General features: G+C 35.6%; 1 protein-coding gene across 1 annotated transcript in view; it reads left to right on the forward strand.

Moving 5' to 3' along the window:
- Window positions 1–213: 213 nt before the first annotated feature.
- GLRB (glycine receptor beta) overlaps window positions 214–27,784 on the forward strand; it is a gene marked incomplete at both ends in the record, with an annotated part of 50,236 nt that continues 22,665 nt past the window's right edge. The window contains 5 exon segments of the mRNA XM_081333036.1: window positions 214–277; window positions 280–341; window positions 1,721–1,872; window positions 18,209–18,315; window positions 18,883–18,950. Coding sequence (XP_081189162.1) covers window positions 214–277; window positions 280–341; window positions 1,721–1,872; window positions 18,209–18,315; window positions 18,883–18,950 — 453 coding nt within the window.

Consider the following 27,784-nt stretch of genomic DNA (forward strand, 5'->3'; position numbering starts at 1 on the left):
AAAGTGACACAGGGAATCACTCAAGTCAAGTGTGTTTTCTTAGAAATGTGTCCTCCAATGAAAGGTGCTGTTTCTGCACGTTGAAATGTGTTCTGCAGATCCTATAAAGTGTGTGTGTGTGTGTGTGTGTGTGTGTGTGTGTGTGTGTGTGTGTGTTTGTCTCAGTAATATTTGATAACTTCAGAAAAGGCCACAAAGATCTCACACTAATGAATGCAGGAGAAGATGTTAGGGAGACCTTGTCATTGGACAAGTGAGAAGGCACCGTCACCATTTCTACCCTACCAGTACTGCAGCACTGGAGCATGTCCTTGGTCAAAGCCTGGATGTGCTTATGGGGAGTACAGAGAACCCATGTCTCGTAATCTGACTGCAGTCCAGCACTGTGGGCAGAAGAAGATGCTTCTTCTGTTGGAAGGAAGACACCAATTCTGTTGCTGTAGATATAAATTCTGTTGAAGGGGTATAAATATCCAACCCCTGCATTCAGAGTAAGAAGGAAAAAGAAGGATGGAGAAAGAAATATACGCAGCTCATAATGCTCAGTCACTTGCTCTAGAGCTAAAGCTGGTTGAAGATCATAAATGCAAAAGGTTTTTTTTCCCCTGTCAGTGCAGCTGGGAACCAGCAAGCAGTGTTTGTATTAAGTGTAAACAATTATGTTTAGCTAGGTTGATACAGAATATTCAGTAAGTGTCATGTAAAGAGCATGTAATAATAAAACAGCTTCAATGAATATCTCTCATTATTTCTATTTGAAATTAGAATGTTAAACAGATTATTGACAATTCGTGTAAGTATATTCATTGTAATAAAAAGCTGAACATTCCAGTGGGAATGAATATACTGTAATTAATAAAATGTTTTGATAATATTAATTGAACTACTAGGAGAATAAAATTCTAAACAGGGCCCATAACTAATCTGTTTTATCTTATAGGTAGCATAATATGAAATACTTATCAGAAACTCAATGACTGATTACAGTGTTTATATTTAGGAATTTATGCAGGTGGATTTTCATGCCTCTAGCTTCTTTTGGAAGATTTGTTTGTAACATTCTTTTAGAAGACTGGTTTGTAAAATAACTCAAGGTTTTATTAATAAAAGGATTACCATATGTTGCAAAGTTTATAGTGACAGTTAAAATATAGTCACCCCAATCTAAAACAATTTAAATGAGCTTTAAAATATATGTCTATTTTTAATTTATTTATTAGGTGCCTTTAAGTCAGTTTTCAACTCCTGGCAATTGCCTGGCCTGATCACGGTAAGGTATTTTCGTGGTAAGGCATTTTGGAAGTGGTTTGCAATTGCCTGCTTGCAAGACTGGGGCGGAGTGACTGCTCCAAAGTCACCTAAATGACTTTGCTCAGGCAGGACTAGAACTCTCAGTCTGCCAGTTCCTAGTCAGATGCTTTAACAACCATACAGACGAAAAAAACTTTATTCAATACTAAGCTTTCGTCAACAGTAGTAGCCTTTTTAAATGGATATACCTGGGACTCGATTTTTTAGGATAATTGCAGGTGTGTGTGTGTCTGTGTGTGTGTGTATTCCTCGTATAAGAGCCAAATTAATAAGCTCTAGTAGCTGATCATTAGAGAATAATTATTTCTATCTAGGATATTTAAAAGTGTTTGCTTCCAGTGTGAAGTATATCCTAGTTTTTCATTGAACCTCATCAAATTGCATTTTTGTTCTTTCTTATCTGTCATAGGTCAACTTTCATCCTGGGCTTCAAGTCCCCACGATGAAGTTTTTCTTGGCAATGGTTGTGGTTGCTTTTTTCTTATATGTTGAGGAAGTCTGTTCCAAAGAGAAATCTTCAAAGAAAGGAAAAGGGAAAAAGAAGCAATATCTCTGTCCTTCGTATGTTCATTACATTTTTATACAATGTCTGAAATACTGTATAGTTGCACATTAAGAAATGCCTATAATTAAATGTAGGCTTTTCATAAAACAAGTTAATTCATATAAGCAGTATTGTAACCATGTATACTGCCATGAAGCTGTGATTAAATAAGACTTCGTCAATACAGACACAAAATAATGATCAGAATTTTAAGTCAATTTTTAAAATGTGTGAGTGTTGAAAAGCATATTAATCATTATACTATAATATGCCTCTTAAGTCCTTGTGCAGGTAGCTTGATTTTGCATGTGCAGAGAAATTATTCTCTTATGTTGCCCAGGAATGGATAAAGCCAGAGTGTGACTTTTTAGGCAAATTGACATGAGAGAAATTAATTCTTATTCATATTTTTATATACTTGAAAGTACGGAAGGCGTAACCAACCTTAGCATGCCATGGTCAGAGATAAATTGTTAGTTCTGTTGACATTAGCAGCCAGCTTCTGTGCAATTATCTCGCCAGTAATTTTGAGCTTGTATAGTACAAAATTATTTCCTGTTTTTTGTTTATTAATGCACAAAGATATAGTACAGGTAGTCCTTGACTTACAACAGTTCATTTAGTGACTGTTCAAAATTGCAATGGCATTAAAAATGACTTATGACCGTTTTTCACACTTACAATGGTTCCTGCAATATCCCTATGGACACGTGATCTACTGACTCATATTTATGACACTTGCAATGTCCCAGAGTCATGTGGTCACCTTTTGTGACCTTCTGACAAGCAAAGTCAATGGGGAAGCCAGATTCGCTTAACAACCATGGTACTAACTTAACAACTGCAGTGATTCACTTAATAACTGTGGCAAGAACAGTCATAAAAGGGGTAAAAATTCACTTAACAGTCTCATTTAGTAACAGAAATTTTGGGCTCAATTGTGGTCACAAGTTGAGGACTACCTATATTTTGCCATAACTTTTTATTTTTTTTGTAATATATTTTATTGATTTTTTTTAAAAAAAACATAAATCACTTAATAATTGGTGAACAGTGTGTTGTCTGGGTTACATTTGTAAAACAATCATTAACAATTGATTTCTATAATCCATAATCCACATAATTGTTTTAGTTGATTTCCTCTTTTCCCAAAATATCCTCTTTTGCAAACACTGAGTTAATACAATTCTTATTGTTTTGATAGATAACAATTAAATATATATTTTTCCCAATATTCCTAAAAATAATAATCACATCAATATAATATTTCTTTTCTATCCAATCATTCTGGTTCCCTTATCTTAGATCCTGTTACAGTCCTTATTTCAGTTTGTTTCTCCCACCAAATTCTAGGTATTCTTACTGATTAAGATTTTTTCAAAAATTAATTACATTTAAAAATTTAACTCTATTTTTTCATATGAACCATCTTAAGGAATAGATAAAAAAATGAAGGAAAAAAAAAGAAAGGAGAGCAAGAGTAAAAAAACATAAAAAATAACATACTACTTAAAATATATATCCCTCCTAAGCTAATATATATTTATTTCCTACATTTCTTATTCTTTTTAACCATAATAAAAATATGTTTAATCTTTAAACATTCCATTTAATACATCTAGTCATCTAGTCCTTTAACTCTTATTCAAAACATTTTTATCCATTATAATTTTCTTAAATTCAATCACATTTAAGTATCTAAAACATTTCATTTATCTAAGTCATTTCAACTTTTTTATATTACTCATATCAAGAAAGAGAACAAAAAAGGGAAAAAAGCATACTATGTTATATTTAGAGAATTCATCCCTCTTAGAATGACATATATATTCCAAAACTTTTCTATTTCTTTAACCATATTCAAACAAATGTTTCTTTTTTAAGTATTCTCTCTGGTAAGTCTCATCATCTATTTTCTTGGTTTCCACTTTAGTCTTTTTCTTTTGCCCAATGGAAAAAGCAATGTATTTCCGTATGTTCGTAAATGTTGCTGTAGATATAAAAAGTAAATCAGGAGAAGTGTCTTTGTACGGGGCTTCTGACTTTCCATGTTCCATGTTTGTTGAAAATCTTTTTCTTTCTCTCCAATTCTCTTATCATTTCCTTTCTCTCCAATGTTCCTGACATCTCTACAGTTCATTTTATCCAATCTATTTTCTTGTCCTCAGATTTATTTTGTAGTCTTAAGGGATAAATTGTTCTTTCCAAATCTTTTGAATTTTTTTCCACTAGGATTAAATTATGTTTCCTTGTTTTGTTAAGTTCCATCTTTAAGTCCCTATTCTCAATTCTATATCCATTTATCTGTTTTATCTGCTCCTTCTCTGTTGTTGTTTTCTGGGATTTTTTTTGTTGTAAAGTTAACTTAGAAATAGATTGATTTATATTTTCAAAGTTATTTTGGATTTCTTTGTGGTTTAAAGTCATTGTTGTTTGAATTAGTTGCAGTATACTATATATCTCCTCCTGTGAAGTATTTATCTTTTCTTGATATCTTCTTTCTATGTGTCTCTGATCCATGATGGCCAAGAATTTGAGTTTTTCTTTTCCTTTCTTTTATCTGCAAATAGCTTTAGAGTCCCAATTAAATAGATATTTGTAATCCAAATAGTTAAAAAAATATTTTTTCTGAAATTTATAATTCTCTCTTTGTCTACAGCACAGATTATTGTCTTTTTTGGTCACAGCTATTCTTTGTTGTTAAAACTTTGAAGGTCACAAACACAGATTAGCAGCAATTATTTGTTTTTCAATTTCCAAAATGAACAATTATATTTAAAATGAGAGTCTTAACCATTCAAACAATTTTAGATTTATCCAGATTTAAGTTTTAAATTTCAGGTTTTATATTTATTTCACTTCCATATATTTTGATCCTCCATAAAAAGATTAATTTGCCGCTTCTGTTAGTATAAGGGTGGGGCGGAAATCCCCCTCCTTCCCTTTGGAGGTATTTTGCTCCTTGGTGATCTTTTCCAGGAAATTAAATGTAGAATAGAAAAGAGAAGATCGAATTTTTCACCCAGTTTCAAGCACGCTGTTCACAATAGTGCTGGTTAGTGCTTCTGGACTTCGGTTGCTAGTAGCTTGGGCTGGTCGATGCAATATGGCCAGCCTTTCTCCTGTTGGGTTAGAAGGCTTTCCCCAAGTTGAACAGAATGGCTTCCGCCATTCCAGAATCGCTGGAGCACCCTTTTTTCTTTGTCGCCTCTCCGGGGTGACTTAGACCCATTTAGAGTCCCCAGACAGGTTGAAATTAGCCACGGGGGTGCGGAGAATCCACAAGCCCGTGATCGGTCGCTACCGCGCAAAACCAGAAGTCCTGCAATGACTTTTTAGTAATTGACATCAGTGACCTCTAAGTGAACAGGATCTGCTATTCTAAAAATTTAACATAGGGTCCATGTGATAGTCAAAGGTGGTATGAATTTTGCTTTGAGGTTTGGACAATACAATTTTATTTTGTGCAGTCGTGGTTCTTTTGTTTTTTTTCAAGGGTAAAGGTATTGGAAAAGTTTAAAAAACAGAACAAAGGATATATTGAGTTTGAATTTTGCCTTATTCAAAGAGTTTAAAGGAATTGCTTATTGAACGGTGCAAATTCAGATTATAACCTCAGTAATATATATCCAAAGTGATTATATCCTCCTAATATATATGCTGTTATGTGCTAAATTTACAATAATATCTAGTATAAACCTCTTTTGCAAAATACTGTATGTATATGTCCCAAACTATTTTATGAATATAAAATATACATGGCTATCAATTTCTTAATTCTCATATAGTTTAAATGATCTTTACTCAACTTTAATTTGCTTCATTTATCAGGATTTCCAGATACTGCAGCAAAATCAATAGTATTACGTTAAAATACTGTTTGTAAGAAAATAGAGTACAAATGTATTACTATATGTACAGTATATGAATGTTTTAAAAATCCTCTATTAACAATTTCATTAAATCCAATTATTTCAAAATCTATTATTCTGCATACTCAGTCCAATAGTAGTCCTTTTGCATTTTTACTTGCATTGTAGTTCAAATATATAACCACATACAAATTTTAATTTCCTTATATTTATAAGCCTTAAGTACAAACTATTCTATTCAAAGAAAAATTGGCTATTAATTATAAATTATTAAATATTTAAAACTTCTAATTCATATTTGTTGGCAATTTGAAAATAAACCTCCATTTGGTTATCAATGACAGACACTTGCAGATACAGAATTTTTATTATACACATTACAAAACTACAACATTATATTACTTGTCTTGCAAGGTTTGAAATTCCTTAGTAGTGGTCACTCAGTACCAGATCTGGGCAATGTGGGGGAGGTGATCAAAAACATCCCAACGGAACTGCCTCAAAACTTCTTGGGTGGGCTAGCGGTGTATGGGTGAGCATTATCATGAACCAACACCACACTGGAAGTCAGCATGCCCTGATTCTTGTTATGGATGGCTCATCTGAGTTTTCGTAATGTTTCACAGTAGACTTCTGAACTGATGGTTGAACCACACTCCATGAAGTTCATTAGCAGTACTCCTTTCGTATCTTCATATTTGGCAGGATTTTCTATGGCACCACTTCCAGTGTGGTGTTGGTTCACAATAATGCTCGCCCACACACTGCTAGACGCACCCAAGAACTTTTGAAGCAGTTCTGTTGGGATATTTTTGATCACCCCCCCATAGCCCAGATTTGGCGCCGAGTGACTACTACTAAGAATTTCAAACCTTGTAAGACATTATGACAAGTGCTCTGACTACCGGGATAAATATAAACCAACTGTTTAATGAACTTAGCTTTCGTCGGCTAACTGCCAACGTCATCAGAGTAAGCTTGCTTATAAGACCGGTTGTTTTACCGGTCTACCTGCCCTGATTGGCCGGTAAAATTCAAATGGATGTCAGTTAGCACAACAGAAACAGGATTGATGCAGCCAGTTGTAGGTGGGCGAGTGATGGACAGACCTATGATACGCTCATTGTCAAAATCTTTAGCTTCCCAAAGACTATAAGGATGAGCGTCCCCAGATACTGGCTTATACTTTGACAACGTCAGCAGCTGCTGACAAAAGCTTAGTTTTTAATAAAGTTTTTAGTCTTGGAGATCAAGTAATTGTTTTGAATAAAAAATATTTTTCTAATTTCTAATTTGAACTAAATATTTAAATAAATATTATCTTACTATTTGTCTAAAGCAATATGATGTTGCATGAATCAGCTGTATAGTGCATTGGATTTAATCTCATGTGGTAACACAAATCTAACTCCTTTGCAACAACCCAGAGAAGCTACATCTTTAAGGCAGGTCTATGATCTTGGGGGCAAATATGTCACTGTTTTAAGATGTATAGGCAGCAGCTACATGTGCTGTTCTGTGCATGCTGAAGCATTTTTGGAAACTGCATAGTCTTAATTTTTATGTTATATTGAAATATTTATTTAAAATACTTTTCTGTTTCCAAAATAGGAGAGTTCTTACCATATTCTTTTGTTTAATTTTAATGATATAATTACAGTATTGAGTGATTGAATAACTTTTTTATGTCTGTTTAGATCTTAATCAACTGATTGCAATACTGATTATTAAAAGAAATATTAACAAAACCTTGAAAAGTCATTTTTGTTGTTTACATTTTGTTTTCAAAGTGTTATTATAACATTATCTAATTATTTAAATATGTGATCTCTTTGTGTTCCTTATAGTAAAAATGCTGCTACAAATCCATTTAATTATATTGCTTTTATCGGATATAAGGATTGGGACAAATTCATAATAAACTAACTTTTTGACTTAATGCTGAAACGTCAACAGATGCTGTTGGTATTCAGCTTTTATCAGAGTCATATGGCTGAGTCAACTTTCAGTACTTTATCTCATTTTTTTAATTTGGCCTTCCTCTACTTAATTCTATAGATATAATTAAATTAGACGTATGACAGAATTCCCACCTTCGTATGTTTTGGGGCTGTACTAGCCACAAAGAATATCAAGTTGGATAAGGAAAAATTGTATTATTTTTCCCTTGAAATGCAAGTTATGAAAGTGAAGATAATGTGAAGGTATTAATAGATTAACTGGTATTTGAGGTGACTAATTTTTCAATTATTAAGTGAAATTATGAAGTGATTAATCAGAAATAGGTATTTAGCATTCCCATTAATTTGACTACAACAGAAATTCTACTGGTCTCTGCTTTTTCTTCATAAAGTCTTTTAATTTATCTCTTGCTAATTTGTGAAACGAAATCCTTACTGGAATATCACAAAGCAAAACAGGCAGAAAGTAAAGGAAAATACTAGAATAATTTTTTATGGGTTTTCTTGTGTGTAATAACAGTAGAATTTGGAGTGGAGCAAAACTGTTGTTCTCATGTCATATCTAATCTGTTTGCTTTTAGTCCTGGGGTAAATTGTAGAGAAAGGACTGTAGTGTACACCAATAACATTGGACAAGTAAATTTGTATTTATGCCTGTAGTAGCATAAACATTTTTTTAATATTAAATCTGCAAATAGAAGAAAAGGATATTAGAGCAGATTTATTACCGCACATACATTTTTCATCAGTATTATGCAACTATATAGGATTCTAGCTTGTCTGAACTATTAAGAAAAAGAGCTGAACCACTGTCATAGCCTTTTGGAAGTGCCTCCAAGCATTAACTAGCTGCTATTCTGTGGAACATATTTAATTATAATTTAATTTAAAATAAAGGTGATCCAGTTTTCTGCAAGACATTTAACTGCGATAATAAATGGCAAACTGGCACTCACATAGAACGAATCAAGTCCTTAAATATTAGCTACTGTATCCTCTTTCATTCATCTTCCACATGGAAACAACAAATTGTCAAAGCTTCACCTCAGTTTTCTAATCTGAAGGCAGATCTGAATGGCAGTTAACTATTTAGAACTACAGTACTCTTGCTTTTGCTTTACGGTATCCAGTTCAGTCTTTATGAAATATAAGCGTATTATGATTCTAGAATCATAATATATTTATTCTATATTGAATCATTCTCCATGCCCCTGAATTATCCGTAAGGCTTCCCTGAGTATTGAACTAAATTCTACGTCTATCATTATTTGCATGTGAATTTGCCATCTGAGAAATTAAACTTTTGAGGAAAAAAATCATTATTTCATCTTATCATATCGAGGAATTCAACACTTCCTTGAGGAAAGTCATAGTAAATTATTTTTCTCTGAATGGTCTATCCATAAAGCATTAGTAGTAATTAGTTTGGAGCAGGCATTTTGGAGGCAAAGCAATGTATTCTAATGTTGATTTGTAAATTCAGAGACCTGCCTCCTAATTATCTTTTAGGAATTATTTTTGCCCCAGCCCTTTTGCTGTTCCTGAGATTCAGTGCCATACCATTTATGCTTGTAGAAGGTGATTTAATAATATGCTCTATTTAGATTGCCATTGCAGTTCACCACTGCAGATACTACAGTAGGCACTTTATTAATTGCTCATATCCTGTTGCATTGCCATTACCTTAGCATTGGCAATCAGTTTAGTTATATTTTCTTTTGGCCCAGCATACGAGCTGGGCTGAATCTGACAGAATCTTATTAGCACTTTTTATTAGCAGATACCACCTCTGAAATTTCTAAGAAAGTGGCTTAATTTTGTTCTGTTCCAATTGCAATTAGATGTCATTAGATGTCATCTGGTGACATCAACTTATTGCCTATTATTATTCATTTGTATATTCTTATAAATATACTTCATTTGATTTGATTTTAACCATTTTTGTCTATCACATGCATTCATTTTCATAACTTGCTTTATTATCATCATAAACATATATTTTGTTTATTACTTCAATATTGTTTTTGACCATAAACGTATAATAAATAAAAATTGCAGGAAGTGTTCTGCTATTTACACATAAACATAGATTCTAGTATCGGTGGCTTAATCAGAGAGATCAAGAGATCTGATTAAAGGAAAGGAAAGCTTTTCTTGGCATCTGATTTTTATGACAGCAGCAGTTAACCTTAGAAAACATCTTGTACATTTTGTTAATGCAGTATCCTATTCCTATACTTTGAATAATGATGAGGAAATCTAGATCTATCGAAGGAAACACATTTCTGTCTTTATGATTTATTATTGTAATAATACTCCCTATGCCTTTCTGCAATCACCATTTCATGGCTAAACCTACTACAGTCTTTGACTTACAACAACAATTCAGCCCAAAACAAAACTGTTGTTAAATGAGCTTTACCCCATTTTACAACCTTCCTTGCCACAGTTGTTAAGCGAATCACTGCAGATATTAAATCAGTAATATGGTTGTTAAGTGAATCTGGCTTCTCCATTGCCTGGTCCAAACTCACCTAGCTGGTTTCCTACCTAAGGCAGGACTAGAACTCACAGTCTTCTAGTTTCTAGCTGGTGCCCTAACACTTCACCAAACTAGCTCCATAGCTGATCTAATATATTCTATATACATCTTACTAAGTAGAGATGTTGAAATAAATGCCCACATAAAAAGGATTCCAATACTACCCCAGATTTCACTTCCATTTTCTGCTTCCTAGGATGGAGGGATTGAAATTCTATACTTAAGTCAATAATAAAGTTAACATATATGACAAAAGTTAAAATATTAAAACTTAGTTTACTGATAGTAATTGTAATTTATACCTTAAAATCTTCACAGGGAATTATTCAACTTGCTATAAATTTGCTTAAAACAGTGTTAATTTCATATCATTCAGTTTTACCATAGACATTGAGAAATGACTTTTTCCATCAAATATATTGAAGGCACAAACAAGTCTTCCACAAAAAATTTGACCTAACCATACTAGTCTAAAGACAATAAACCTTGGATTCCACATTTTAGAAAGGCGCACCATGAAATATATTAATATTTTCTAATATTAAATTGTTTAATATTAAATAGTTTCTAATTAATATTAGAAGCAATAACAAAGAACAAAATGCCCCTTGCATTAAAAACTGATGAGGATGATGAGGGAGATGACGACAATGCTGAATATTCCATGAAGCAGTTGGGGGAGTTCTGCTGCTAAACCTACTGAAATATATTGACATCAACAAAGTTAAATATAAAAGAGACAGAGAGAGAGAGAGAGAGGAAGGGGGGAGAAAAAAGGAAAAACACATAGTAGTGTTGCAAGTGAAAAAGCAAGCAGAGCTTCTATAGGATTTATGTTTTTTAATTGTTCTTTATAGCCAAGGTCATATAGATAAAAAAAGCTAGCTTAACTAGGAAATGTGGAGATAAAGTGCCTGAAGACAAATAAGCAACAAATAAAATAACATTTAATCCCCCTTCAAAAGGAATTCAGCTCTAAGGAGCTAAGACATTTTTCTGCTTCCCCATGATATAAAATCAAAAGTGTCATTTGATTATGCCAGAACAAAGGAATACAGAATTCTTCTAAAATACTTATACAATATTTCTCTTCATACTAAACATCATTCTATGTTGTTCAATTTCCTGAGTGTAATATCAGAGAAACATAGGATATACTATTTTTCCCATTTAATCACAAAAATGAATTGGCCTTTTGCTGTATTTCATTTTGTACAGGTAATCTAAGAAATCTCACAGTAAATGGCTGAGCTTTAATAGAATATGAAAAGAAGAAACTGGAATGTGGCGATCCTTACCTTTGTGAAAATCAGTTCTTTAACATTTTTAAAAAATTATTAATTTTCCCATTTTACATTTAAGTATTTAAAAAGCAATGTGGTGACTGGGTTAATCAATATTTCGATAACAAAATCTTTAGTGCAAATCTCAGGTTACAACATCAGATATTTGTTCTCTTTTTCCCTTAACATTTACTGTCTCATATTTAAGCTAGTACAGTTATATCAACTCAATAAAAACATCCTTATTACATTTATCAATATTTTTTTAGCTTATACATATCTTAATTACATTCAGTCTTCATAAACAATCCATATCCTGTTATTTTTACCCAATTTTTAGTTTCTCATTAATATTCCAATTTAACCTTTGATATTTATAATTTTCAGGCTTTGGGTAACCAACATTTATTTCCCTTGTCTCAATTCATAACAAAATATAATATCCAAAATACACATTTTATCTATATGAATGTAATCTTGTTGTATTTCCTAAAAGCTATCTATCTACCATATAAAATCATCTACTTAATAATACAATACCCCTTTAATAAATCAAAATCATTATGTATATTACCTGGGTTAATCAATAAATCAAACATATTCATAATAATTAATTTTATTTTCCCTTTTAGGTGTAATTTTTAAATATTAAACAGATAAAATCCTTATTTTCAACTAATTTCCAAGTATTTTAAATCTAATGACCAAAATTCCCCTTATCTCAACATCTCCCTTTAACACTATAATTAATAATATGAAATTCCCTCTTAATAAGTAAAAACCCCAGTTTTCTTCAACCTTATTCTGGCTTTCTTCCTTTGCCAACTAGGCTTCCATATCAGTGCTTTTAGATCGTCAAATAGATCTCCCTCTATTATTATATATATTATTTGAAATAAAGGAAACCATTTAATTGCCTGTTTTCCTGAAGGACTAGCCCATTTGTATTCATTAAATTGTCTCTCTGTTATTCCAGTTCCACATTGTCTCCCTGTTATTCCAGTTCCCCATGCTTGCTCTGATATATTTGTCGTCCATTCAATCTGTTCTTTTTCAAATTTCTTCTGATTTATATAGAAAGTTATTTCCATTTTCAGTGTTGTCGCTTCCTTTTCTGGATTTTCCATCAGCTGTATTTGTTGGTCAGTTGAGTCCTCTGTCTTAATATTTCATTGTCCCACTTCTTCTGTTATCTTCTGCATCGTTGGTTCTTTGGTTGTAGTCAAAGTTTAGGTTTGTGTCTCTAAGCTAGCATCTTGATCTTTTATGTTAGGTCTTATTTTATCACAAGCTGAAAGAATGGTTTCATGTATTGCTTTCAACATGGAAAGAATCTTTTCCTGGTCTTCATCCATCTCTTTCACATGTTTATAAATAGTCTTTCTAGTAAAAGTTGTTTGTCAAACAAAATTTTATAAACCAAGGCATTTCAACATCTCATATAGTGACCAATATTCCTCAAGTAAAGAGATGGGAAAGCAATTTCCCACATATAACTCTGAAAGTCACTAAAGGTTTTCATTCACAGTTCAAGTAGGCCAGCCGCCCAGCTGTTCTCTTATAACTAAGTCTCTCACAGATGGTGCCAAGGTCAGAAAAGTCTTATCTAAGGTCTGGGTTTCGAGCCAAGTCTCTTTTAGGAAATAACAAATTGTAATACCAAATTTCACCACAAGATGTCACCAATGCCATTTAAGGTTTTTTAAGTCCAAAATTTTCTAATCCTTTTTCTAATTTTATTTCTTTTTTATAGATAAAAACGAGTCTCCAGTAAAAATAGGAAAATTTTTGGTCCCCAAGTTTCAGGACCAAATAAATCCAATTAGATTAAAATTGTTCTTTTAATACTTTGATTCCCCTGGGTAGTCAGTTGCCGCTATTCTTAGAGGGATAAAAATTCCCTCTCTCCTCACAGGGGGATAGATATTTTGAGCAGCTCTTAGAGGAAGAGAAGGTACTTAGGGTAAAGAGAAGATCAGATCTCACCCAGTTTCATCTGCATTGCTTTCGAAGTGCTTAATGGTGAGTTTGACTTTGGCTGTCTGCAGCCTAATGACAGGCCATATTGCTATGGCCAATCTTTCCTCTGCCAGTTTGGAAGGCTGCCCCGGATTGAGCGGAAGGGCTACTGCCCTCCTGCAATCAAGTGGGGATCCCCTCCTTGCTCATCGTTGCTACAGGGCGACTTTCAACCCTTTCCAGGGTCCCCAGTGAAGGGAAATTGGATGTGGAAGATGGAGCTCACCTTCCAAGCAACCGCGGCAGCAAAGTGGAAGCCACCTTTAACATTATAGCTTCCTAGAAAGAAAGAAAAAAATCCCTGATTATTTTTTTTTGCTTTTTCTTCATGTATACTTTAGCTGAACAAAAGAGAGAATCCAAGAATATAATTTTATCCTGAATGGATCAGTTGTAAATTATAAAATATAATTTAATCTGAATTATTAATTTAGCAGACATTTTATGATCTTTCTATTCCTCACCTGCAAATGAACAGCCTTTGCATTTTTCTCATTTGCTTCCTGAACTATAGTCAGAACCCATTCATTCCCTGGGGTGTGGTTCTCCTTCAATTCTTCCCATTTCTTTCTGTGGGTTCTGCCATTCTCATGAGGGGGAGGGGGGAAGGCTCTGTGATATGTTTTCTACTTTGTTACAGTGTATCCTTTCTGCTGTTTCTATATACTTACTCTTTGAACTGTTTCTCCCTTGTTGTCAACCTGGGGTGAGAAAGGAATGTGCCTCAGGGCATCTGGCTTGTCTCTCGCTGTGGAAGGGAAGGTGTGAAGACCCAACAAGCATGGGAACGGACCCGTTATCAGCTCCATTCCCACAGTGGACTTAACACCTAGGAATTGGCTCATTTAAACCAGATGAACTGTCAGGGTGGGACTCTTTTAACCTATTGATCTGAGTGGGAAACTCTCAGATCCTGCTTTCTATGCCTGCTATCAGTTTCTCCTAATAAAAGTTCCTTTTGAGATGAAACAATTCCAAGGGTACTGCTTTCTTGGGATGAGGTTTTGAAGTGGGCCCTGACACTATTGCTCTAATGGAACACATTGCTGAATTTATTTCAGAACCATCCAGGCAAACCACAATATCTCTCCTATAAATGGACAGGGCATTTTGTAGTTCTAATTTAAGTGACTATTAAGTGTTTATAATAATATAAACACTGTGGGAGATATCAGAGAATTGCAATACCCATTCAGTTATAGCACAATTTTAACCAAAATTCTTTTTTTTCAATTTTGTTTTTATTTTGTTTTAATGTCTTCAAAATCAAGAGTGCTAATTGCTTCTATAATATGTCCAAACTATAATAATTTGAGCTTCATAATTTCTGCCATAAATAAAATACTTATATAATCTATATTCAGTTCTTCAGTTTATGCATAAATATATTGGTTAAACAGCTAATACATGGAAAAATGCTTCAAAGGAATATTTAATGTTACTAGTATATTTATTTCCAGTTTGAACATTCCCCGTTCATATTTTCTTGTAGCTGTGCTGCATGTGACCACTCCATAGTATTGCAAATGTTTGTAACTTTGATTTATGAACTTTTGACTATGCAGCTTTATATCTGAGTACTTGTCCAGGACTAAAATTGCAATGGTAGTTATATATCCTGGCTATCTTGACATTTTTTTTCTAGTCTATAAACTACAATGCATGGTATTCAGCTGAAGTTGGCCTTTGTAAAAGGTTATCAGGGTTAATAACATACAGTATATTAAACCTCTGATAAGTACATATTTTGTAGGAAAGCTAATGAAATGGTTGTTTAAAATGCCAGTGCTGTGGTGTATCAAATGCAAAGCCTATTTAATTAAAATGAGGTTTAATTTTTTTGTACTTTTTTACCCGATTTGCGTGGATTAACAGGCTTGAAGCATCTCTTTTCTGGTTAAGAAACACTTTTACTTGTTTCTTGCTTTGGTAATGGACTAATCTGGACTAAAGTGGTGTCAGTCTTTTTTACTTCTGATTTTATGAGAGCTGCCTCTCACAATTATTCAGCTGTGACAGAATCATGGTATGATTTTTTAAAATATTTTTTTTATTTTTATTTTTAATTCCATTTATATCCCGCCCTTCTCCGAAGACTCAGGGCGGCTTACAAGCTTAGCAGTAGCCTTCATTCTATGTATATGCCTGCTTGTTAGGGCTTTCACACACATCCCAAGCGGCATTATTACAAAGTCAGCTTAATTGCCCCCAACAATCTGGGTCCTCATTTTACCTACCTCGGAAGGATGGAAGGCTGAGTCAACCTTGAGCCTGGTGGGATGCGAACCTGCACTAATGCACTAAATATGATTTTTAACTTTAAAATTTGGATACTAATATTGCCTAATATGGTAAAAACTCTAACACTTATGTTATGGGCTCAGATGCTTCATTTACTTCATGCATAGATTTCCAGAAATCAAGTTATGCTATTCTTTTTTTTTATTGAAAAGTTTTACAATACATTTTATCTTTAACAATCCCTCCCCCCTCCCTCCACCCAACCCCTCCTAACCCTCCCTAACCCTCCCCCCTTCCCCCCTCCCCCCTCCCCGACTTCCCAGAGCTAAATACAAGGTATAAAAGTAAAAACAATCATAAACAACCATATGTTAACAACAATAAACTATTAAGTCTATCGCACTCTAGCTCATATGAAATGACTACAAGCAATACTAATATCACATAAAAAAACTTATACAAATGCTAAATGAAACTTTTTGGTCCCATATTTGTTCTGGATATAATCAATCCACTTTTTCCACTCCATAATATAACGTTGTTGCGAATGGTCTTTCAAATAAGCCGAAATCTTTGCCATTTCCGCCAGGTCAGAAACTTTTAGAGTCCATTCTTCTATAGTCGGCAGTTCCTCCTTCTTCCAATATTGACCTACTAAATGTCTTGCTGCCGTAATTAAGTTCAGCATCAACTTGGTGTCCACAACAGTAGTATCTGTAATTATGCCCAATAAGAACAATTGCGGACAAAACTTTATCCTTTGCTTAAATATCTTCTGCATATTCCACCAGATTTTAATCCAAAAAGCTTTAACCTTTTTACAGGTCCACCATATATGAAAATACGTTGCATCTTCGCCACCACATCTCCAACATTTAGGTTGGTAGTTCGGATACATACTTGCAAGCTTTTTAGGATCTAAATGCCACCTATAAAACATTTTGTAAAAGTTCTCTCTTAAGTTTTGAGCTTGTGTAAATTTTACGTTCCTCACCCAAATCTTTTCCCAAGTGTCCATTGTGATAACTTCTTGAATATTCTGAGCCCACTTTATCATGCAATCTTTAACAAGTTCTGTTTCTGAGTCAATTTCTATCAATGCAAGATATATCCGTTTGATATGTGCTGGACCCTGATTTCTAATTTGCTTTACCAAATTTTCATCAGTCATTGAGAAGCCAATTTTCTGGTCTTCTTTCCACCTGGCCTGTAATTGACCATATTGAAACCAAGTTTGAACAATCTTCTCATCTCGTAAAAAATTGTATGGCTTCAAACACCATACGTTCCTCTCCAAACTTAAGATCTCCTTATATGTAGTCACATCATGTTTGAAGCCAACATTTATGTTTTCTATTGCATGTTTCGGAATTGCCCATAAAGGTATCTTGTAGTTTAGCTTATGTCTATACTTTTTCCAAACTCTCAGCAATGCCTGTCTTAAAATATGCACTTTAAACACATTATCTACCTTCTTATCATACAATAAATATGCATGCCAGCCAAATAACAAGTCGTGGCCCTCAAGATTTAATAATCTCCCTTGTGTTAAATTAATTCAATCACTTATCACTGACAATGCAGCAGCTTCATAATATAATTTAAAGTTGGGCATTTTAAGACCACCTCTTTCACGCGTATCCTGCATAATCTTAAATTTAACTCGTGGCCTTTTCCCTGCCCATACAAATTTATTGATACCCTTTTGCCATTCCTCCAAATTTGAGTCTTTTTTAAGAATAGGTATCATTTGAAATAAAAATAGAAATTTAGGCAAAACATTCATTTTCACTGCTGCAATTCTTCCCAGTAGAGACAACTGCAATTTTTCCCAACTCTCCAATTCTTTTTGAATTTTTCCCCATAACTTTTCATAATTATTTTTATATAACTTTGCATTTGAGGGTGACAAATACACCCCCAAATATTTAACCCTTTTAACAATCTCAAATCCAGTTAACCCTTCTAGAAGGGCAAGTTATGCTATTCTTTTGTAATAAAAGAAACAAATGGTAATGACGAATCTTAATGATTTAGGTTTGCTTTGTATTATTGTATACAGTTTCATGTATCCTAGTTCATGCATTAAAATTTCATGTTTCATTTACAATTGTATGTGCTTTCATGTATCATGCTTCAAATTCATGTAGTTATTAGTACATTTAGAAATTAAGATCTTTTTGAGTCTTTTGATTAATTGAACAACTATTGATAGTTAGGAGTTTGATCCTGACTGGCTTAAGGTTGACTCAGCCTTCCATCCTTCCAAGGTCGGTAAAATGAGGACCCAGATTGTTGGGGGCAATAAGCTGATTCTGTAAACCACTTAGAGAGTGCTGTAAAACATTATGAAGTGATATATGTCTTAAGTGCCAATGCTATTGCTATAAAGGTGCAGAAAAAGAATAAGTAAAGCTTTTTTTTGTTTTTAACAGACAGCAATCAGCTGAAGACCTTGCAAGAGTACCTGCTAATTCTACAAGTAACATCTTAAATAGACTTCTGCTTACTTATGATCCCAGGATAAGACCAAATTTCAAAGGTTGGGTAATGTATAACAAAGTAGATTTATTTTAATTTATTTGCTATTCTAAATGTTTGTTGCATCAATAATTTGCATTTTAATTATTTATTTCTGTAAATTAGCTAGACATTGGTAGGTGAGAATTGATTAGAGTTCTAACTATAAAACAGGATATAAATTAAATGTCAGATTATGTATTTTAAATGTAAGTTAGAACATTGAATTTGCTGTAAACAAACTAACATAGCTGTCAATCACTATAAATTAATATACCATTATATGCAAAAATTTATCTGAATTATAAGCTGAGCTAACCACATTTTAGTAATTATTACTTTTTTCATCTGCCCATCTAATATTTGGTCATACTAAGTAATAAATTGTTTATAATTTGTATGGCTGTTTTTCTGAAATTTTCTTCATAAACTAGAACTGGGTATATATTCATTAAAGAATATAGAATTAGAATTACTTTTTACTTGCTGTGTATTTATAAATCTTTTATTTAAGAGTCAGAAACAAAAATAAAAGGATGAAAGATGAAAGAGAGAAAACAGAATAAAAATTCTTATGCATATGTTTTAGGAATTCCAGTGGATGTAGCAGTGAATATTTTCATTAACAGTTTTGGATCAATACAAGAAACAACTATGGTGAGATTGAGGTTTATTTATTTATTTGGATAATCAATGTTTTTCTTCATTAAACATAGTCATTGTGATGGGCAATAATGTTAGAAGAAAGAATCTCAGAATAGTTAAAATTAAGGCAGTCAGAAATAGTCAACACTCAAAATGACAGTTTAGAGTCAAATGACTTTATCAGCATTTTAAAAAGTTTGGATGAACATTTGTTGTTGTTGTTAGCTGCGAAGTCGTGTCCGACCCATCGCGACCCTATGGACAACATTCCTCCAGGCCTTCCTGTCCTCTACCATCTTCTGGAGTCCATTTAAGCTCGCGCCTACTGCTTCAGTGACTCCATCCAGCCACCTCATTCTCTGTCGTCCCCTTCTTCTATTGCCCTCGATCTTTCCCAGCATTAGGCTCTTCTCCAGTGAGTCCTTCCTTCTCATTAGGTGGCCAAAGTACTTGAGTTTTAGCTTCAGAATCTGGCCTTCTAAAGAGCAGTCAGGATTGATCTCCTCTAGGACTGACCGGTTTGATCGCCTTGCAGTCCAAGGGACTCGCAGGAGTCTTCTCCAGCACCACAGTTCAAAGGCCTCAATTCTTTGGCGCTCAGCCTTTCTTATGGTCCAACTTTCACTGCCATACATTGCAACTGGGAAGACCATAGCCTTGACTATACGCACTTTTGTTGACAGGGTGATGTCTCTGCTTTTTAGTGTGCTGTCTAGATTTGCCATGGCTTTCCTCCCCAGGAGCAAGCGTCTTTTAATTTCTTGGCTACAGTCCCCGTCTGCAGTGATCTTGGAGCCCAGGAAAATAAAATCTGTCACTACCTCCATTTCTTCCCCATCTATTTGCCAGGAATTGAGAGGGCCAGATGCCATGATCTTGGTTTTCTTAATGTTAAGTTTCAACCCAAGTTTTGCACTCTCCTTCTTCACCTGCAACAAGAGGCTCTTTAGTTCTTCTTCACTTTCTGCCATTAGAGTGGTATCATCTGCGTATCTTAGGTTGTTGATATTTCTTCCGGCAATCTTAATTCCAACTTTTGATTCATCTAGCCCTGCCTTTCTCATGATGTGCTCTGCATATAAGTTAAATAGGCAGGGCGACAGTATACAGCCTTGCCGGACTCCTTTCCCAATTTTGAACCAATCAGTGGTTCCGTGTCCAGTTCTCACTGTTGCTTCTTGACCCGCATATAGGTTTCTCAAGAGACAAATAAGATGGTCTGGTACTCCCATCTCTTTAAGAACTTGCCACAGTTTGTTGTGATCCACACAATCAAAGGCTTTAGCATAGTCAATGAAGCAGAAGTAGATGTTTTTCTGGAACTCCCTAGCTTTCTCCATGATCCAGCGTATATTGGCAATTTGATCTCTAGTTCCTCTGCCTCTTCGAAATCCTGCCTGTACTTCTGGTAGTTCTCGGTCCACATACTGCTGAAGTCTAGCTTGTAGGATTTTAAGCATGACTTTACTAGCATGAGAAATGAGTGCAATGGTGCGATAGTTTGAACATTCTTTGGCACTGCCTTTCTTTGGAATTGGAATGTAAACTGATCTTTTCCAATCCTGTGGCCACTGTTGAGTTTTCCAAATTTGCTGGCAAATTGAGTGTAGCACTTTTACTGCATTGTCTTTTAAGATTTTGAATAGCTCAGCTGGAATACTGTCACTTCCACTAGCTTTGTTGTTGCTCAGTTTTTCTAAGGCCCACTTCACTTCACATTCTAGGATGTCTGGCTCGAGGTCAGTGACCACCTCATTGTGATTATCAGGGACGTTAAGCTCATTCTTGTATAGTTCTTCTGTGTAATTTTGCCACCTCTTCTTAATCTCTTCTGCCTCTGTTAGGTCCCTGCCATTTTGGTCCTTTATCATGCCCATTTTTGCATTAAACGTGCCCTTCATTTCTCCAATTTTCTTGAAAAGATCTCTGGTCCTCCCTATTCTGTTGTTTTCTTCTATTTCTTTGCACTGTTCATTTAAGAAGGCATTCTTATCTCTTCTAGCTATTCTCTGGAATTCTGCATTCAATTGGGCGTATCTTTCTTTTTCTCCCTTGCCTTTCGCTTCCCTCCTTTCCTCAGCTATTTGCAAAGCTTCCTCAGACAGCCATTTTGCTTTCTTGCATTTATTTTTCTTTGGTTGCTACCTCTTGTACAATGTCGCGAACCTCTGTCCATAGTTCTTCAGGCACTCTGTCTATCAGATCTAATTCCTTAAATCTATTTGTCACCTCTACTGTATATTCAACAGGGATATGATTTAATTCATACCTGAGTGGCCTAGTGCTTTTCCCTACTTTCTTCAGTTTAAGCCTAAACTTTGCAAGGAGAAGCTCATGGTCTGAGCCACAGTCAGCTCCTGGTCTTGTTTTTACTGACTGTATAGAGCTTCTCCATCTTTGGCTGCAGAGCATATAGTCAATCTGATTTCTGTGTTGACCATCTGGTGATGTCCATGTGTAGAGCCGTCTCTTGGGTTGTTGGAAAAGAGTGTTTGCTATGACCATCGCATTCTCTTGACAGAATTATATCAGCCTGTGCCCTGCTTCATTTTGCACTCCAAGGCCAAACTTGCCTGTTATTCCAGTTATCTTTTGGCTTCCTACTTTAGCATTCCAATCCCCCATGATGATAAGAACATCATTTTTTGGTGTTAGTTCTATAAGGTGCTGTAGTGCTTCATAGAACTGGTCAATTTCATCCTCTTCAGCACTGGTGGTTGGGGCATAGACTTGGACTACTGTGATATTGAATGGTTTGCCTTGGATTCGAACTGAGATCATTCTGTCATTTTGAGGATTGTATCCCAGTATTGCTTTTCCTACTCTTTTATTGACTATGAAGGCTACTCCATTTCTTCTGAAGGATTCTTGCCCACAGTAGTATACCTGATGGTAATCTGAATTAAATTCACCCATTCCTGTCCATTTTAGTTCGCTGATACCTAAGATGTCAATGTTCAGTCTTGTCATCTCTTGTTTGACCACGTCCAGCTTTCCTTGATTCATGGATCTTACATTCCAGGTTCCTATGGAGAAAAAATCTTTACAGCATTGGACTTTCCTTTCACCACCAGACACATCCACAGCTGAGCGTCCTTTCGGCTTTGGCCCAGTCGCTTCATTCTTTCTGGCGCTACTAGTACTAGCCCTCTGCTCTTCCCCAGTAGCATATTGGACGCCTTCCGACCTGAGGGGCTCATCTTCCAGCGTCATATCGTTTTGCCTTTTGGTACTGTCCATAGGGTTTTCATGGCAAAGATACTGGAGTGGGTTGCCATTTCCTTCTCCAGTGGATCACGTTTTGTCAGAACTCTCTGCTATGACCTGTCCGTCTTGGGTGGCCCTGCACGGCATAGCTCATAGCTTCATTGAATTACGCAAGCCCCTTCGCCACGACAAGGCAGTAATCCATGAAGGGGGGATGAACATTACTCAGGGGCAAATGTTAAGGAAAAAACAGTCCTAAGAAAGGAATGATCTTCACCTTTGAATCCTCTACTGTATATTTACTATACAGTATCTGCATAAGAGATTAAAAATTTTCCTTTCTTCTAAATGTTTATTATCTTTAAAAAATTTCTTCCCAAGGCTGACATAGCGTTATGGATTGATCTATAGCTATACTGAGTGGATGTGATAGATGTCTTTCTAACTGATGCTCTAAGGCACCAGCTAACTCATTCCCACAACAGTTAACTTAGTCCCTACCAACATTCAATTGATCAGTGGTTCCCTATGACATTAGAACAGAGTCATGAGAACTGTGTTATTTAAACAAAGGCTTTTAAATTTAATCACTAGTTGAATTTTTACCAAAATGCTTTTACGTTTCATTCCTAGTTTGTCTTTGTCAAGAGTAATGGTTCTAAAATGAAGCAAGGGAGATATTTAATGAATTTGCAATAACCAATGACATACATATCTTTCTGATGTCAAATCTTCCCTTGATTTTATTTTGAAATCTCCCTTGGAAAATTCCAGTATATCATCCTAGGTTAATCACCTATGTTTAGCTATCATTTCTCTTGCATAATATGTTTTTTGTCATGACAGCCACAAAAGTACACAATTTGGGTTTACTATATATCTATTCCATATTCTGAATATGGCATGCCTAACAAAATGATTTTTAAAATGTACATTATCATTAACATTAACCATAAATAACCATGCCACCCAAACCTCAAAGCATGTCCTTATACAGGTAACTCCAATATCTTCTATTTCTTACAACAGCCACTCTTTTATCCAAGCTAAAAAGCAGGCAACAAAGTATAATTTCAAATCAGATGAAACCAAGTTTGTTCTTTTTTTGACATTATAACATCTTATTGCATTGGTTACCAGTTGTCTTTCGGGTGAGGTTCAAGGTTTTGGTTACGATCTTTAAGTCCCTACATGGCATGGGTCCGGGATACCTCAGGGACCACCTGCTGCCGGCATCAACTCCCCTCCGCCCTGTGCGTTCCCACAGAGAGGGCCTCCTCAGGGTGCCGCCAGTCAAGGAATGCCGACTGGTGGCCCCCAGGGGGAGGGCCTTCTCTGTGGGCGCTCCGGTATTATGGAACCAACTGCTGGTGGAGCTCCGGACGGCATCAGACCTCCGAACTTTCCGTCGTGGCCTGAAGACCCACCTATTTGAAATGGCTGGTCTGGCCTGATGGGGGATTATGGGTTTTAATTTGTCGTTTTAGATTTGTATTACTGTTTTTAACTGGGCATGGGTTTAATCTTTTTTAATTTTTGTATTGTCTTTTTTATATATGCCCTGTGAACCGCCCTGAGTCCCTACCAAGGAGAAGGGCGGTATACAAATTAAATAAAACTTGAAAACTTGAACTTGAACTTATACTTAGCTTATGGCTTTTTATCCTGCTGCAAAAGTTTAATATGTTAAATGGTTCATCAGTTGTCAAAACAGGTATTGTCTGGAACAAAAATAATATTTTAGGTAAAACATTCATCTTAAATCAGAGATTCTACCCCAAAATGACAATTGTATATTTTTCCATCTTAACATATTTTTTAACTTCATTGCATGTCTTAACCTAATTATTTTGAAAAAGTATACAATTAATAGTTGTCAATTTAACACCCCAATATTTCCCCTTTTCTTGAATCTTCAAACCAGTTTTGTTCATCAATTTTGTTTGATCTTGTATTTCATATATTTGTCTTTTCAGTTTATTAATATTAAAGCCAGCTAAATGCTAATTCTTTTAATTTTCTCATTTAATGGATCTTCCAATAGCAACACCAAATTATCTGTAAAAGCTCCCAATACTTTTTAAGTTTTTATACCCTTTATTCTTTCATCTTGCCTTACATCTCTATTCAAAATTTCAAGAAGCAAAATAAAAGAGTATCTCACATTGTTAAATCTCCATTAACAATAATGTGTGGTTTCTGTGAGGTACAAATGAATTTACCCATTTTATAAATCCTCTTCAAAGTTAATATCTTTCAAAACTTTGAATAAAAAAGGTCAATTTAAATTATCAATAGCTTTCTCCACATCTAAAAAAATTAATGCACCTTGTTTTTTATTATGGTGTTCCAAGTATTCTGTAACATCTAATACTATTCTGACATTAGCTTTTAATTGTTTTTTAAGATAAAAACGGCATATAGATGTGTCTGTGTGTGTGTGTGTGTTTTCTCTTGTTTGTATTACTGAAATCTGAGATCTGAGGGGCAGTTCCTCTCTTGGAGATGTGTCCAAACAGCTTTATATATGGCATCATCCATTGAGCCATGGCTGGAAGAATGCTGTGGTAATTGCAATTAATATTTAAGAAACTCTAGTGGTTTTCAAAACTGTTTTGCAGATTGCCAGATGTGAAGTCTTGTTTGTGAATTAGGGCTGCAGGGATCAGAAAAGAAAGTGGCTTGTGAAAAGAAAGTTTCCTTGCTTCATAGCCCTGTTTGGGGTATCATGGTCTGTTCTGACTAAGGAGGGGTTGCAAAAATACCTGCAGGCCCACCTTGAGGAATATTCTAGTAAACTGTCCAATAAAGTTGATCAAATTTGCTTGGAGGTCAAATTCAGCTATAGAGATCCTTTATTATTGCCTGAGGAAGGGTCTGGCCCAGTTATCTAGTAAGAGTTCAAACCTGTCACCCAAGATAAAGTAGACAGAGTTCTTGGTGCAAAGGGCCAGGCTATTTGCAGGACCACTTACCTCCCATTGTCTCTTTGTGCCCTGTCATATTAAATAGAGACAGCATATTCCCAGGCCCTCATATCAAATTATGATCTATTATTGGAGCCTTATGTATGGGGCAGTGTGAGGCTTGAGTCCAAGAGTGATGGTGCATAAAATTTAGCTATACAAATCTTTTCAGTGACTGACTGACTGATTTAATGAAATAGACATGTATTATTGATTATTATTATTTATTAAATTTGCTTGCTGCCCATCTCACCATGAGGCGAATCCATATATGGAGTATGAAAATGGTTTCTTGATTTAAGCTTTGTGAGTTTTGCTAACATTTCTGTCAACTGAATATACCGAATATCTGCTTTAGGTGTTAACGTATTAATTCATTATCCTGGGAACAGCTCATCGGGGCAGCAAAGTGAAAGAGCCTTGGTGGAGCAGTGGGCTAATGCCTCCTTAAGTAATACCAGCTGCCTGCAATTAGTGCAGGTTCGCATCCCACCAGGCTCAAGGTTGACTCAGCCTTCCATCCTTCCGAGGTAGGTAAAATGAGGACCCAGATTGTTGGGGGCAATTAAGCTGACTTTGTAATAATGCCGCTTGGGGGGGGGGCGAAAGCCCTAATAAGCAGGCATATACATAGAATGAAGGCTACTGCTAAGTTTGTAAGCCGCCCTGAGTCTTCGGAGAAGGGCGGGATATAAATGGAATTAAAATAAAATAAATAAAATAAATAAATAAACTCTTCTTTATTTTGGTGTCTAATAGCTTGCCACTTTGAAAGAATCTATACCCCATTAGACTGTCATATATCTCCTGTAACCTGGGAACTCCATTTTCGGAGAATGTATGAAGACCCCTCCAGCGAGAGTACAAGGTCTGTAATGAAGGATTTACCTGAGTGGCCTCCAGTTTCAGAGTCTGAAATTAAATCCCTCATTGGCCAACTCAGGATCGGGAAGGCGCCAGGAACTGACTTCATTTCAGCTGAATTACTAAAGAATAATATGGAGTGGTGGATACCCATCCTGGCAACACTATTCACCTATATTGACTCCACCGGCCATATCCCAGAGGATTGTGGTCCCAATTTATAAAAAGGGAAAGAGATTAAACCCTGCCAACTACAGACCAATAAGTCTGCTAAATATAATCAGCAAACTCTATACCAGGGGTCAGGAACCTGAAACAGTGAAAGAGCCACTCGGAACCGGTTCCCTCACAAAAGGAAAAACTGGGAGCCGCAAAAAAATGTTTGCACATGCGCGTACATGTGCACATGCGCAGAACAGGGTTTGACTGAAGAGTGGAGCCAAGGCGAGATATGCACCTACCCTGCATATTTGAATTGATTGGTTGAACTTTTTTAGTCCCACTTTTTTTTTTTTGGACTGCACATGGCACAGGACTGGGAGCCGCAGGACATGGCTGAAAGAGCCGCATGCAGCTCCGGAGCCGCGGGTTGCAGACCTGTGCTCTATACCAAACACCTTCAAGATAAATTAAAGGAGTGGCTGGAACTTAGGAACCTGATTGCTGAAGAACAAGCCGGGTGTAGAGAGGGGAGAGGCACCATAGATCAGTGCTTAGTTCTTCATCATTTGATTGAAAAATATGCATCAGATGGACCTGCATCATTATACGCTGCCTTTATAGATCTTAAGGCAGCTTTTGACATGGTTACAAGGACTAAGCTATGGGAGAAGCTGGAAGCTGCCTCAATTGATCACAGACTCCTCCATCTGTTACATGCCTTACATACCAAAACATCCCTCAAGGTGAGGTGTAATACGCAAGAGTCTCTCTCGAGGTCAGTTGAAACTCAAAAGGGGGTTAAACAGGGGTGCTTTTTGGCCCCCTTGCTCTTCAATTTTTACATAAATGATATGGTAAAATGGTTAAATAATCCAAATTACCACCCCCAAAAAATAGGTGACCGAAGAATTGCTCTGCTGCTCTATGCAGATGATGCTGTGATTCTCTCCAGGACTCCAGTTGGCCTTAAAAGAGGCTTGTGAGCCCTTGTCCAGTATTGCAAATATAATAAACTGGACAAAATTATGAGAAAACAAAGGTTATGGCTTTTGCAAAAAGGCCAAAATGATATTTAAATAGCCACAAAATAGAGCAGGTAACCACCTTTAAGTACCTAGGGCTGGTCACCCATGCCACTGGCTCACAAAAAGTCCATGAAGAATATGAAGCTGCCTCTGGTCAACGATCAGCAAATGCCATTCTTAAATTTTTCCGCACAAAGGGAGGACACTATGTTCAAGCTGCAATCAAGCTCTTTCTGGCCAAGTCGCTAGAATAGCTTCTCCACGGGACCTTGCTCGGACCCTCAGCTTCGTGTTTTACATCACTGGAATGAGTTCAATCCAAATTTATCAGAACAATTCTCCAGATGCCGCCCTGTGTCCCAAATGCACTTCTGCGCCTGGAGACAGGATTGATAAAAGTCTTAGCAAGAATCTGTATAGCTTCCTTAAACATCTGGCTAAGGCTTAATTGCTTTCCGCAAGGCCTTGCTCCATTAATTCTTCAAGATAAATTCTCCTCTTCATGGATCTAGGCAGTCAAGTCCAACCTTGCCAAACTAAGCTTCTCGTCAGCCTCAATTCTCAAATTGGACTACGATCAAGCAAAACAAACCATGTGTCAAAGGGTAGAGGACATCGAGAG

The sequence above is a fragment of the Vipera berus genome (genome assembly GCF_964194415.1).
Source record: "Vipera berus genome assembly, chromosome: 7".
In the NCBI taxonomy this organism is placed as follows: domain Eukaryota; kingdom Metazoa; phylum Chordata; class Lepidosauria; order Squamata; family Viperidae; genus Vipera; species Vipera berus.